The sequence below is a fragment of the Petaurus breviceps genome, unplaced genomic scaffold, assembly GCF_028583685.1.
Source record: "Petaurus breviceps papuanus isolate PSGF00001 unplaced genomic scaffold, PetGlider_PUasm1.0 229, whole genome shotgun sequence".
Lineage (NCBI taxonomy): Eukaryota > Metazoa > Chordata > Mammalia > Diprotodontia > Petauridae > Petaurus > Petaurus breviceps.
Window position 1 is genome coordinate 14,439,853 of NW_027185903.1, and position 15,856 is coordinate 14,455,708.

At 37.3% G+C, this 15,856-nt stretch overlaps 1 protein-coding gene across 3 annotated transcripts in view; it reads right to left on the reverse strand.

Moving 5' to 3' along the window:
• Window positions 1–13,504: 13,504 nt before the first annotated feature.
• The window catches only part of CERT1 (ceramide transporter 1), a 173,253-nt gene continuing 170,901 nt past the window's right edge, over window positions 13,505–15,856 (reverse strand). For all 3 annotated transcript variants that reach the window (XM_069096249.1, XM_069096248.1, XM_069096250.1), the window contains 2 exons: window positions 14,500–14,636; window positions 13,505–13,673 (listed from right to left, as the gene is read on the reverse strand). In XM_069096249.1, the coding sequence (XP_068952350.1) occupies window positions 14,509–14,636 (128 nt within the window). In that variant the 3' untranslated portion in view covers window positions 13,505–13,673; window positions 14,500–14,508. The remainder of the gene's footprint in view (window positions 13,674–14,499; window positions 14,637–15,856) is intronic.

The following is a 15,856-nucleotide window of genomic DNA, read 5'->3' on the forward strand; positions in this document are numbered from 1 at the left end:
ACTGAGCCACCTGGCCAAAGTTGAACTATTAACATTCCTACATGGAAAAACAATAATTGTAACTTATGAAACTTTTCTCAGTAGTTGAAGGGATTAGAAATACATATATATATATATATATATATATATGTCTTTATATGAGGGTATGCGGGCATATGAATACATATGTGAATGTGTGTATATACGTTTACAGGTATACATAGATAGAGGGCACGGGACCAATTTAACAGGAAGGGATGATACTTAAAAGGTGAAATTAAGAGGTGAGAGGAATATAATGAGAGGAGATGGGGAGAGACAGAGTGGGGCAAACTATCTCATATAGAAGAGGCAAGGGGAAATGGTTACAATGGAGGGGAAGAATAGGAAGGCAAAAGGGAATAGGTCAACCTTATTCCTATTGAATCTGGCTTGAGAAGGGAGGGAAATACACACTAAATAGGGGATCTCACCCTCCAGGAGAATAGGGGGGAAGGTGATGTGAGGGGGGATGATGGAAGGGAGGGCAGGCTGGGGGGGGGAAGTTGGAAGCACCCACTTTTGAAAAGGGACAGGATCAAAGTAGAGAATAGAACAAGTGGGAGGTGGGATAGGAGGGAGAGAAATATAGTCAGTCTTTTACAATACATCTACTATGTTATTGTTTTGCATTAGCCATACATGTGCAACCTATACTGAACTCCTTGTCTCCCCAATGGGGGGGAGGGTAGCAGGGGGGGAAGGGAATGAATCTGGAATTGAAAGTTTTAAAATCAAAAATTCAAATATATATATATGTGTGTGTGTATGTATATATACTATTATTAATACCATCTTACATGTAATTAAGAAAAAAGATATACAGGCACTGAGGCATAGAGATCCCCTGGAAAAGTTGAAATGGGTATGGGAGAAAATATGGGAGAGAGCAGATTGGAGGTGGGGATATCCTGTGGGACTGCTGTTTTGGGTGGATGGGTGGGGGAAAAAAAGGGGAGAAAATTTGTAACTCCAAATCTGGCGGAAACGAATGATGTAAATCAGAAGTTAATAAAGCATTTAAAAAAAAAGAAAAAAAAGAGAATAAAAAAATAAAGTATGAGAGGAAGAAGTCATAACTAACCAGGAGATACAGGAAGACTTACTGAAAAAGGTGGCATCTGAGTCAAGCTTTAAAGGGTGGGTAGAACTTCAATGGGTATAGTGTGGGAGAGAGGACATTTCAGGAACAGAGATTAAAAAAAGAGTATCAGGTACTAAATGCTAAGAAATCTTCTAGATTATGAAGATACAAGTACCAAGAAAATAATAATACCTACTCCCAAGGAGTTTACAATCTAATAGGGAAGACCAATACAATTATAAATTTATACAGAATAAATTTAAACACAGTAGTTAAAGAGGTGGTATTTGGGTTAGGTTAAGAGGCAATTGGTATCAAAGACTATGCCCATACCTCTTTCTGGCCATATAAGTTAAGAGGTGAGGGAGGAATTGCCTCCAATCAATCAGAATTTGTAAAGAGCCTATTTTGTGCCAGGTTCTAAGCTAAGGCCTAGAGATACAAAGAGCTAAGTGGGATATGGTGTTGTTAGGGACAACCAAAGTCATTTTTCAGGTAAAGCAAGGATATAGAGTCAAGTGGAATAGACAAGGAGTCAAGTTAACTAGCATGTATGGAACCTGGGGAGAAACTGATTATTAAAATGGGTATGAGGAGAGGCAGAGTCAAGATGGCAGAGTAAAGGCAGGGACTTGCCTGAGCCCGTCCCCAAAACTCTACAAATACCTTTAAAAAATGACTCTAAGCAAATTACAGAGCAGAATAACACACAGAAAGATGACGAAACAAATGTCCAGCCCAAGACAATTTGGATGGTTAGCAGGAAAGGTCTGTCGCACCAGGAAGAGGCTGGAAAGTGGTCCAGAGCAAGCCATGCTAGCACAGCCCAGGCCCCAGTAAACCAGGAGCAGGCCTTGGGAGTGACCCAATCGGTAGGGGCAGCTGCAGGGGCTGCTTCCAGAGCTCTCAGTCCACAGATGGTAAGGGTAAAGGTTAAACAACTGGTCAGAAGGAGATTACAGAGGTCTTTGTGCTAGCACGGAGGCAGGCTTGCTTTGCTTATACTTGGATCTAGGTCACAGTCCTGGGTGGCAATCTGAGGGTGAGGAGCATTAGCATAGTAGAGTTTGCAGCAACAGTGGAGCAGGGACCTTCCTCACAGTTTCAAGACAGAAAAGAATGCTTGTGGTCACTCGCAAACCAAAGCACAGGCCAGGAGAGGAGTATACACCTCTCCTTTGATCATACCACCTTGAAGAACTGAAAACTTACAGGTTCCTAGAAGTATCTCTGAAAACAGCTGCACACAACTCTTGAAACTTGGGACAGTTCACCCTCCACACTGGAATCAGAGTCCCACTTTAACAAACAGTTAAAAGTCAAGTAACAGCCTGTGAAAATAAGCAAACAGCGGAAAAAAAATTCCGACTCTAGAAAATCAAAATACACACTAAGAAGAACACAGCAAAATCAAAGCTCATACATCCAAAGTCTCCAAGAAAAATATGAATTGGTCTTAGGTCATGGAAGAACTCAAAAAGGATTTTGAAAATCAAGTAAGAGAGGTAGAGGAAAAATTGGGAAGAGAAATGGGAGTGATGCAAAAAAATCATGAAAAACTAGTCAACAGCATGCTAAAGGAGACCCAAAAGAAATACTAAGTAAAATAACACCTTAAAAACCAAAGTAGGCCAAATGGTAAAAGAGCTCACTGAAGAAAATAATTCCTCAAAAATTAGAATGGAGAGAGTAGAAGCTAAATGACTTTATGAGAAATCAAGAAGCAATAAAACAAAGCCAAAAGAATGAAAAAAAAAATGGAAGACTTTGAAATATCTCATTGGAAAAACAACTGACCTGGAAAATAGATCTAGGAGAGATCATTTAAAATTTATTGGACTACCTCAAAACCATGATAAAAAAAAAACAGCCTAGACATCATCTTTTAAGAAATAATCAAGGAAAACTGCCCTAATATTCTGGAACCAGATGGTAAAATAGAAATAGAAAGAATCCACCAATCACCACCTGAAAGAGATCCCAAAATGAAAATTTCCAGGAATATTATAGCCAAATTTCAGAGTTCCCAGGTCACGGAGAAAATATTGTAAGTAGCCAGAAAGAAACAATTCAACTATGGTGGAGCCACAGTAAGGATAACACAAGATTTAGCAGCTTCTATTTTAAAGGATTGTGGGGGAGGGGAGGCGTTGAATATGATGTTCTGGAGGGCAAATAAGCTTAAGACTACAACCAAGAATCATCTACTCAGCAAAACTGTAATCCTTCAGAGGAAAAAATAGATATTCAGTGAGATAGAAGACTTTCAAGTATTCTTGATGGAAAGATCAGAGCTGAATAGAAAATTTGACTTTCAAATATAAGATTCAAGAGAAGCATAAAAGGTAACAGGAAACAGAAATCATAAGGGACTTAATAAGGTTAAACTATTTACATTTCTGCAAGGGAAGATATTTGTAACACATAAGACCATTCTCATTATTAGTGTAGTTAGAAGGAGTATATACAGACAGAAGGCATAGCTGAGAGTTGAATATGAAGGGATGATACCTAAAAAATAAGGTGTAAGAGAGGAATGTACTAGGAAAGAGAGAAAGGTAAAGGCAGGATGGGGTAAATTATCTCACATAAAAGAAGAAAAAGCTTTTATAGTGGAGGGGAAGAGGGGGAGGTGAGGGGGAGTGAGTGAACCTTACTCTCATCAGAAATGGCTCAAAGCGGGAATAACATACACACACAATTCGATATAGAAATCTATCTCACCCTGCAGGAAAGTAGAAAGGGGAAGGGGAATAAGAGAAGGGGGGCAGTGTGTGATAGAAGGGAGAGTAGATTGGGGGAGGTGGTAGTCAGAAGCAAAGCACTTTTGAGGAGAGCCAGGGTGAAAGGAGAGAACAGAATAAACTGGGGAGGGAGAATAGGATAGATGGAAATAGCAATAGTAACTGAAAAAAAATTTGAAGCAAGTTTCTCTGATAAAGGTCTCATTTTTCAAACATATAGAGAATTGAGTCAAAATTATAAAAATAAAAGCTATTCCCCAACAGATAAATGAGCAAAAGATATGATCCGTTTTCAGGTGATGTATCTATAGCCACATAAAAAAATACTCACTATTGATTGAAGAAATGCAGATTAAAACAATTCTGAGGTACTACATCATACACATTAGATTGGCTAATAGGACAGAAAAGGTAAATGACAAATGTTGGAGGGGATGTGGGGAAAATGAGACATTAATGCACAGTTGGTGGAGCTGTGAACTGATTCAACCATTCTGCAGAGCAATTTTAAACTATATCTAAAGAGTTATAAAACTGCATACCGTTTCACTTAGCACTACCACTGCTAGGTCTATATCCTAAGAGATTACAAAAAGCAGAAGGACATATATGTACAAAAATATTTGTAGCAGCTCATTTCTGGGGGCAAAGAGCTAAAAATTGTGGGAATGTTCATCAACTGGGGAATGGCTGAACAAGTTGTGGTACGTGATTATGATGGAACACTATTGTACTATGAGAAATAATGACCAGGATGCTCTCAGAAAAACCTGGAAAGTCTTGCATGGGCTGATGCAAAGTAAAATGTACTGTGTACAAAATAACAGGAATATTGGGAGATGATCAGCTGTGAATGACTCAGCAATTCACAGCAATACAATGATCCAAGACAACTATAAAGAATTTATGATGAAAAATGCTATCCATCCCCAGAGAAAGAACTGATGGTGTCAGAATACAGATTGAAGCATAATAAAAACAAATTTTTTTCTTGATTTTTTTGTGTTTTTTCCCCCCACAACATGACTATTATGGATGTTTTGTATGACTTCACATGTATAGTGAATACATCTATATTGAACTTCTTGCCTTCTCAATGGGGGTTGGTGGGGTGGGGAAGGAGCAAGGGAGAGAATTTGAAACTCAAAAGATTTATAAATGAATGTTAAAAATTGTTTTTACATGTGACTGGAGAAAATTGAAAAGCAAACCACAGTGATAAAACAAATCTAAAAAAATAAAAATGAAATAAAATGGGTATGAGGGTTCATGAGGAAGTATTTTGAACATGCTATAATGACTAGATAGCTAGAATTGGGTCAGCTTTATGGTTCCCCTCAGTGAGTAAGCATTTACATGCTTATTGATTTGAATTTTTGGTAAAAGAAGTCTCAACAAGCTAGTTGGTAACACATACAAGAGATTATAAACAATACAAGATGTCACAATGTAGCATATGACACATGAAAAAAGAAAAGCATTAACAATACATCATAACAGGGTGGCTACGTGGCACAGTGAGTAAAGCGCCGGCCCCAGAGTCAGGAGGACCTGGGTGCAGATGCAGCCTCAGATACTTAACACACACACACACACACACACACACACACACACACACACACACACAAACTAGCCGTGTAACCTTGGGCAAGTTAGCCCCAATTGCCCTCCAAAAGGCAAAAAAAATCCAAAAACCAATACATCATAACAGGAAAAAATTAGTAGGAGTAGAACAGGAAGATTTCACAGAGGAGATGGACTAAGCTGGACATTGAAAGATAGGTAAAATTTGGATCAGTCCATGAAAGCGTGAGAATGTACAAAGGCCATGACATCAAATACCTCATCTTGTTTGGAAAAAAGGAAAAACAGTGGGAAAGAAGGCTAAAAAGTTGATTGGAGGGGCGGCCAGGTAGCACAGCTAGTAAGAGCACCGGCTCCAGTGTTGAGAAGACCTGGAGATTGAATCCCGGTTTCTGACACTTAGCACCCACCCAGAAACACCTGGCCATGTAACCTTGAGCAAGTTACTTAACCCCAATTGCTTAGGGGCGGCCAGGTGGCTCAGCGAGTAAGAGCACTGGCTCCAGTGTCGGGATGATCTGGATCAAATCCGGGCTCAGATACTCAGCACCACACCCAGAAACACCTGGCCGTGTAACCTTGAGCAAGTTACTTAACCCCTATTGCTTGAAAAAAAAAGTTGATTGGAGCTAATATGTGGAAAGCCTCAAATGCCAAGCATTTTCTTCACAACCCAGTAAGGTAGGTAGTACAAGAAATATTATCTCTATTTTACAGATCAGGAAACAAAGGTTCTGAAAGTTTGAATGGTGTATCTAGCAGATTTTTTCAAAATCACGTTTTTTTCCCTAATTTTCATGTTTTCCACATTATCAATCAGTGTTATTGAGTTCTATTTTTTCTGATTTTCCTGTCTAGTCTGTTCCATTGATATTTCTACTCTTTTGACCAATATTAGCTGGTTTTGATGTTTGCTGCTTTATAATACAGTTTGAGATCTGTAAATTCTATTTCCTTTTACCTCAACTCCCTCCCCCCTAGTAATTTTCCTTGATAATCTATTTTGTTCTTCCAAATGCATTGTTATTGCTTTATCAAGTTCCATAAATATCCTCTTGGTAATTTGGTTGCTATAGCATTAAAAGCATAAATTTATTTCCATATCATCACGACCCAGTGAGCACTGAATTATTCCTCCATATATTTGTTGTTTCTGTTTCTTTAAGGAGCATTTGAATTTTGTGTTATTTTGGAAGATATATACCCAGATACACTCATGTATTTTGTAGTTATTTGTTAGGGGATTTCCCTGATATTGCTCATTAGATTTTATAATGCAGAAATGTAATTGATTTTGAGGATTATGTAGCTTACAACTTTGCCTAAGCTATTGTTTCAGGATATTTTTCCTAGAATTTTCCAAGTATGCCATGCATCCATAGCAAATAGGGATAGCTTTTTCTCCTTTTAACCTATCCTTATGCCTATTGTTTTTCTTGTCTAGTTGCTAGCCTTTCTAGAACAATATCAAATAATAGTGGGGAGATTGGGCATCATTGCCTTACTCTCATTGGAAAATAAAATGTATATCGCTGTTGCACATGATGCAAGCCTTTCGTTTTAGATGGTTGCTTCTAAAACATTTCTTTTTTTTTTTTGCAGAGGGGAGGGCAGGGCAATTGGGGTTAAATGACTTGCCCAAGGTCACATGGCTAGTGTTAAGTGTCTGAGGCCACATTTGAACTCAGGTCCTCCTAACTCCAGGGCTGGCACTCTATTCACTGTGCCACAGTCATTATATATTTAAAAAAAAAAGATTCCTCTGTACATACTTTGCAGGGTTTTTAGAAAAATGATTGCACTTTGTCTAAGACTTTCTTCATTCATTGATATAATTGTGGTTTGGGGCATTTTTAAAATATTATGTTGTTTTCCTGATGTTGAACCATCTTTCTATCCTTGGTACAAATACCTTGATCATGATGATTTCTTGGATAAATCATTAGTCTGACAGGATTGTATAATTTTTGAATTTTAACTGACATTGGTTTGTTGCTTATTATTCATCATAATGTAGTTTCCTTGTTTATTCTGAATGTTTTGCTTTGTCAGATAACATAATTACAACTCGTTTTTTTAGATTAACTTGATGCTTAGTAAATTTTTTTCCATCTTGTTTTGTGTATATATATATGCCTTTGTTTTTTAAACATGTTTCTTGTAAGCAACAGCTTGAAGGGTTTTGTTTTCTTATCCAATCTTTTTTTTTATTATAATGGATCAATTAACCTATTCATTTCTAAAGTTATGAATTAAGCTCATTTTATTTTTAAGGTATGATTTCCTGCCACCCCTCCTCTGCTGTAAATACTATGACAATCTTTTTTAAGGTGGCCCTATTCCCACTGGAAATCCCATGTTCTTTTTCCCTCACTCCTCTTCCTTCCCTCTCACATTACCCTGTTCCCTTTAGACTTTTACTCAATTCCTTTTTCTTTGCCTTTATCCAGATTCTTCCTCTCTTCTGCCCCATTTCAGTCAAGTAAATTTTCCTCTCTTCTACTCCCCTTCTAGTTCTGTTCATTAGTTGTTTTTTTGTAAGTTTTCATCGGTAGCATCTCATGTAATCTTACCCCCAATCTCTTCTCTTCCCAGAGAGCCATTCCATTAGACAAATAGTATTTTTTGGAGAGGAAAAAAATAAGTCAGAACAACTGACAGGTACACTGAAAAAAACTGAGAACTTGTGCAATGTATAACCCCTGTGGACCTCCTGCCTGTACAAAGGCATAGGTCAGGGAAGCCTTCTCACATCTCTTTCATTTGAGTTCATTAATTTTGAAAATGTCATTTTCTGAGCTCCTTTCCTGACAGGATTTCTTTTCCTCTGCTCATTATCCATCCTGTTAGGACATTCATTCCTCTTATAACTGTCTGGTCTCTCTATTCTCAGTATTCCTCAAGTAATCATAACTTCCAAGGTTTCCATTCTGGATTCCCCCCCTTTAGGCAGTTTCTGCTACTACAATGTAGATTGTCTCAGATTCCCCTTTTCCATTGTCTCACTTCTAGAAAAATTTCTGATTCCCAGAGGTGACAGAAGACACTGTCCCTAGAAAGAGCCTCCCTGCCACATTCCTGTTAATTAAGTACACCACTACTTATATATCTGCCTCTGGTTACCTTGTTTCTCCATTTGCTTAAAAAAAAAAATCTCCCTGAGTCCATGCCCTCCTCCCCCAGGTGCCAGGTGCCCCTGGAGTTCTAATTTGCTCCCTCCTGAGGCAAATTTTTTTTTTCAAACATCAAATTCCCCAGGAAACACCTAGCACAAAGTTCTTTTATCTTCCTTCATAGAATTTCTCTTCCCTGATATGAGGATTCATCAGGGGACTCCCTCTCACCACCAAACAGGACATCCTTCTTCCCCTTTCCTTCTCCCCTCCCTCAGCCCTTCACTCCTTGTAAGCTCTCCTCTTCTGGAGACCACAGGGGTCATCTTCCCTTCACTGTCACCCCTCAGTTTGCCTCAGGCACATCACACTTGCCTTTTCTCCATGTTCCACTTTCCCTTTCCACGCATTTTTTTTTTTTACCATTTTACACAAAAAAATGATTCACCTACTGTATGCAGAGTGACTAAGCTGTCTCTCCATTGTCACCTCTGCTTCGTTCTTCACTGTCTCCTTTCATATGTTTAAGAAATTAGTCTCTTACTGGTCTCTGCTGTCACTCTGTTGCTTTTGCCATCCTTGGCTGCTGAATCTATTCATCACTCCTGCATTTGTTTGTCTTGGGCTGTTCGAGAAGCAAATAATCTCTTCAGTTCTGCTTTTTTTTCACCCCCAAGAATGTTGCAAGTGCTTCTTTGTTATTGAATGTCCATCTTTTTCGATTTATAGTTAAGCCCAAATTTGTATGGTGAGCTCCAATGCTCTTCATTTCATTCTCTCTTGCATTTTTTGGAGGTTTTGCCAAACTCTAATAGTACTGAAGCATTTCTGCAGTTCTTAAAGAACTATATAAATGCTAGCTATGACTATTATTTCTTTTCAACAATGATACATCTTCGTAGTCAGGAAGCTAAAAAAGCACCAAGTAAATCTGTGCAAGTATTACTCCCAATAAGAACCTGGGTAAAAAGGCAATCTTGTTTGGACATTTGTTAATCATATAGGAAAATCATTACTAAGGATTGCTAAGACTCTTTCAACTTCTAGAATCTTAAGATTCAGTGAAACTGAAAGATGAACACGAGCTAGTGTAACCAAGAAGAGTTTAGCTCTATTTAAGAAGGCTTATACTAAGTGTGGAAAACTATGAGATTCTCAGAAATTCTGTCTGAGGACAGAGAACACATTCTAACAAAATGGCCTTGCAAGAAACAAAGGCACATGTTTTCAAACTGGAGGGAAACCAATTCAGTGAGTTTACATCAAGAGGTGTCAAACATGCAGGCCATACAACACTGCCAAGAAAGGCCTGAATCAGATTAAAATGCAATCTGGAAACAGCCGACAAAATAAAAACAAATACAGTAAAACACGGATAATATATTTAAAACCTAAATCAACATGAATCTTCTACAGATCTTCTGTACAGATTAGTGACCCCAATTCTATTTGAGTTTGACACAGCTGGCCTACAATTTCCCCTAGAGCTAAATTTATGATTAGAGAACATCCAAAAAGTTTTATACACGTGTGTATATGTGTATATATATTTATCCAGACTCAAACATTCCTCTATTTCTGTGCCTCTCTTAAAGGACCTTGTGAGAGAAATGCAGTTCATAAACAATTCATTTTTACAATGCAACAGTGATACAAACTGGGCAGATACATGAATATTCTTTCCTAATATTGATCTGTATAAAATCCACAAAACTGGTCATTTTCCCAGCATACAATCTTCAAACAAATAATCCACAAGGGACATTTCACAAACCCCTAGAGCACTTGTCCTTTTGAACATGCTTGAAAATAAATGTTCTCTCATTTATTTATATTTATCCAGCAAACACTGTGTGCTCCAGAGAAAAAAAGAATGGCTGCAATTTTCTATTGGTTTCTTAAATCCATCCTGGGAGAACAATGGCTCAATTAAAAAAAAAACAGGCAAGGAAACACATTTGTCCGTAATATTTTAATACTTTTTCCACTTTTAAATACTGGTTTTAATTTCTGATTGTAACATGGAAGATCCAATTTTTCTTTTAACATCAGGATCATAAAGGTATCAGAACAGTTACACTCTACACACTCTCAAGGTACTTGAAAATGATTTATGTTTTTGAGTCTGTAGATGAACAATGACAATAATCCTAATACATCTTGATCTGCACAACTGTGACAAAATATTGGTGAAAGATTTTTAACTGAACAAACTGATAAGCTTAAAGAGAATCCACATAGCTTCACAGGAGAACCATCTCAGGCCAATGGAATAAAGTTGACAAAATAATTACTTTCAGATAATGAAATTTTCCTCAAAAGCAACTGACACTGATTATAGGCATACAAATTCATTGATGGGAACTGACAAAATAGGAAAAGTCACTCCTCCTTCTCACTACTTACACACACACACACACACACACACACACACACACACACACACGCATGCGCACACACACCCCCCCCCCCCCCCCGGGCACAGACACAGAGCTCCTCAGTCTGGCTGTCCCTGTTTTCAATTCCAAAGTCCTGCATAGTCACTTACCCTCTTAAAATTCAGAGTCCCAAGTCCCAGGAGAAATATGGCACTCTCCTGTTCTGTACCCTGGCTGTGTGGCACGGGGACAAAGCTCCTGATTCACCAATATTTTGCACATTTTAGAATCCTGCAGTATTTCTACCACAGCACAAAGGGGTGTTAGGAGAGATGTGGACAGAGGGGAGAGTAGGAGGATACAGATTTAAAAGTTAGTATCTTAGGTATGACAAGTAAAAATGACCTGGGGAAGAGAGAATCATTGATACTCAATATGTAGGAATTAGCCTTATGAAAATAGTTCTACAGGCTCTGAATATTTACTAAAAAGGTTAGTACCTCTTCTGAATTTTGAACTCTTTCCATATTCTCTAGGTCTCACTTAACTCTGATTGGGCAGGGTTAACACTAGTCAAGTACTAGTGCACTCATTGAAAAGTTATTTATTTAACAAATAGCATCTTTAGTGTAATCATTTTATTTACAGAATAAATTGCAAAAGTACATCACATTTAGTGCAAATGCAACTGATGATATTAAGATTTATATACTGCTTTTGTAAACTTTCCATATCTTTGTAAAATAAAGCTATCCAATTAAATTACTAAACAGTTATTTGACTGTGTTCATGATAGTTATCAGAAATGGAATATTTATAATTGGGCATAAAGAATTTTTTCCAAGTTCCCATCAGTGACTGTAGTGAATGAAACTTTTTTTCCTCCCTCCCCCAACCTGATTGTAAAAGAAGATAGATATTTGAGGTATAAATTTTTCTCTTTGTAACATCACTATATAAAATGTTCACTGGTGATGTAAACAGATATCATCATTTTTGTCTCATTTTGCCTTACTAGTATTACCACCATATAGGCACTTTTCCACATATTCAAATCGTGAACAGCATGTTTCTGTAATAAGGCATATTCCATGCAAATAATTTTGAGAAAGGCAAATTAAAAAATAGAAAAATTTTATGGAGCATGAAATTTGCGTGCATGTAATGTAAGCACGTGTTTATATAAGCATTTTCTCTCTTTGTACAGAATAATAAATACTATTATATCTGATGCAAGTAATTCTCTTCCAGGATTGTGGAGATTGAAGTGATCAGCCTCATCCCGTCATTAAATCATCTTGCATTTAACATCAAGAATTCATTATCATGTATGAAATATATACAGGACATGTTTCATACTACATGACTTTACAAAAAAGTATCAGACCTCTATTTCTATCTGAGATGCATAAGTCAGCAAACACCCACAAAACGCTTCTGCATTCTCTCTCAAAGACGTCACCACTAGGAAGATTCTGAAGTTGGCAGTCATTTCTACTTCATTAAGTACCATTTTCTGCCTCAACTCCAAGCTTTAAAGTTGTTTACAGTCATCTAAAAAGTTATTTTACATTTAAATTTTCACAGCAACTAAGAGGAACTCTGCAATTAATATTGAGCAGAATCCTTTACTGTTCAAAGAAGGTTCTGACCAAGAGGCAATAATAATATAACTCACATTTTCTATGCAAACTTCACAACACAGTTTTGAGACCAGAATCAGAAAGACCAGTAAACATGCCTGTTTTTAAGTACTGGGAATGTTGTCAAATGTCAAATTTGTAAAGTCTGATCTACTTTAATAAGTATTACAGTGCATCCTTTTGCAATTTCAGGAAAACATGAGCTCAATAACCTTAATCATCTTGCAAAAAACAATTCTATCTATAGCCAACAAGGGAGAACAGATACTGTTGCTGTTTTCAGGCAGGCAGTCTCTTGTAGGTCATAACAGAACCACTTAGAAATTGCCAAATTGTGTTCACAAAAACAAACAAACAAAAAACTATAGCACATAGTACACAACTGAAAAATACAATAGAAATATAAAGATATCTGAGAAAAAAATAAAGCTTTTCACACTTCCTCCGTCAGAACCAAAGTTCATCATGAGAGTAAGACAATAGAAAAGGCAAAGTCATTGGTTATTGACAGCCCTCAGTTATTGAGACATTTTACATGACAAGATGATTCATTACAGAAATCAGCAGCAATGGACTCTATGATTATACAAAGCAAAATCAGAAAAACCTGGCCACCTAGAATTGACTGCAGGCCTGAAAAAAAGAACCATACCCTTTATGTTTGGTGCACAAAAAGCACATATGTCCTTACCTTATGTGTCTGCATTATGTGCTTTAAAATTTGCACACAAAAACCCAACACATATGTGAGGCTCTTAAGCAGGGCCATAGTAAAATTAAAAGTTTTGCAAAAATATCCCCAAATTAAAGCATTAATTCCCCAGTTTGTGATTCAAAGTCCCCCCGCACCCAAAGCAAGCAAATAAAAATATAGCCATATACATGTATTATTACATGTATTTATAGTTATATACTAAGCAAGGAGAGCTAGCAGGAGAGAGCTAGTGTCAGATGTTCAACGTCACTGTATTGCAGGGTTTCTTCACTTCAGTGCACAAAGCCAAGGTCATGGGCCACAGAAAGGGCTGTAGAGCCTACGTTCCAGCTTAGAGCATTCATTTTGGTTAATTCCTCCAACATGGAATGTTCACACAGCCTTGCTTTAGTCACTGCAAAATGTACAGGAAGTTTAAATGTGAGCAGCATATTAATGAGTGACATATTAACAGGAAGTCTTCAGAAGACCACTTCAGTGAGTTGTTCCGACCCAGTGAATTCGCTAATAACTCTGCTGTGCTACTGAAAATGCTGGGACCCCAGCATTATAAATGCAGAGCTGGAAGGGACCTTAGAGGAAACTCAACAATCTCATAGATGGGAGGGAAATACTCAAGAAACTGAATGGGATAAAGCAGAAAAGACAAAGAGGAAAGCCTATGGACCAGAAATGGAGATGGATTTTTGGTTTATCCAGTACAGAAACAAGCAGACGTATTACCAACAAGAACTGCATCACCAAAGTTGAGCAAAAGTCATTCCAAAGCACAGCACTTTTCAAAATTGATGCTTGGAGGGCACAAAGCCTCATTAAAGGCTGGCTATGTCTGAAAATGACAAGTGTTGTGTTGAAACAGTTTAACATTTCTGGTCAACTGGTATCCTGGATAATTCAAATAATCTGAGATGTCAAAAATATCTTAACACATATCAGTGTCTGGCAATGAGCTTCATTTCATTAAGAAAAAATCCAGGATACAAAACAAACAAGAAGACTCAAACCCTAATCAATGTTATCATTATAATTTTAGCTCAACTGATCAACTCCACTCCATGAATTCTCTAACGCTTATAAAGGCTAGGAATGGTAAGATTTCTAGCCTCATACATTTCAAAAGCAAATGATTTGTTTTGAAAATATTTTTTGTATTAATGGTTAAATTTATTTTTTGACACTTATAAAGAGAAACCACTAAATACACAGAGAAATGTGAATACCTGTTAACACTAGAACAAAATTGGTTTCCCTGCGGTTTTTTCTTGGACGTAAGATGTGAAACGCTTTAGAAACTTGGGATACTCCCGTTTTGCCACTGCCCTTAACACTGAGGCTGGTGCCCATCCTCCAGGGTTCACTAAATGAAAGAAAGAAAAAAAAATAAAGTTCAAAAATTACAAGATTAATAGTCACATATTAACATTTTAAGAACCAGTAAATAATGGGTACTATATTTTATAAATATGGAATAATATTTATCTGGAAGTCATTTAGGGTGCACCCCCAACTAGAAAGAATAAGCACTAGTGTATCTAAAATATGATTTAATCTACAAAAGTATCATTTATGCCCAGAACTTTTTAGGAATTATGGTGACTGGTGGCAATAATACTGGACTAGGGATCAAGGGAGATGGGTTTTAGTCCTAGTTCTGCTAGTTGCTGAATGTTCTTGGTCAATTCACTTCCCTCTCCGGACCTCACTATGCTCTTCTGTAAGATAAGGGATCTGAATGAGATGATCTGGAGTCCCACTCAATTTTGTAAAATGTTATGACTCTATGAATTTACTACATTGTACAAAGCAAGCAAGCAAGTTGACTTAAGAACTATGAACAAACGTACTGTACAAAACACATACATAACAATAAATATTCAGAGAGAACAAGAGTAACACCAAGACAAATTCTTTTTTTTTTTTTAAGCAATCGGGGGGGTTAAGTAACTTGCTCAAGGTTACACAGACAGTTATTTCGTGTGGGTGCCAAGTATCTGAGGCCGAAACCGATCCCGGGTCTCCTGATGCCGGGGCCAGTGCTCTTACTCACTGAGCCACCTGGCCGCCCCTCCAAGACAAGTTCTTTGGAGACAGTAAAAACAGAGCATATTTTTTTTCCTCCTAGTCTTACTTAAATTTTACTTTTATTTAGTCACATTACTGTAGGATAAGTATTACTCTTATTCTCACACTCAGAAATATGTAAGCACAGAAAAGTAACTCACTTATTCATAATGTGACTAGATACTGGAGAAGAAAGTCTACATGTGGTTAGATCCTGGATTAGAATTTTAGTTATTATTAAATGATATTTTCTACTTTAGAATAATCATACCAGCTGTATAGTATCAGAAAAATCTACCTCTTAAAAATTAACTACTAATAATGGCCAAAGTAGTTTCTTGTCCTCTAGTTTGGGTCTCGAAACTGGATTGAGAAAAGCAACTGCCAGACAACTAGACTGAATCATATCAGCACAGAATGGTTATTCCCATTTCCCCTTATCCAAATTTAGCACTTATCCCGACATTCTTCTTCCTTCTCATATGAGCAAAAAGCTGGCCTTAAACTTCTAATCAT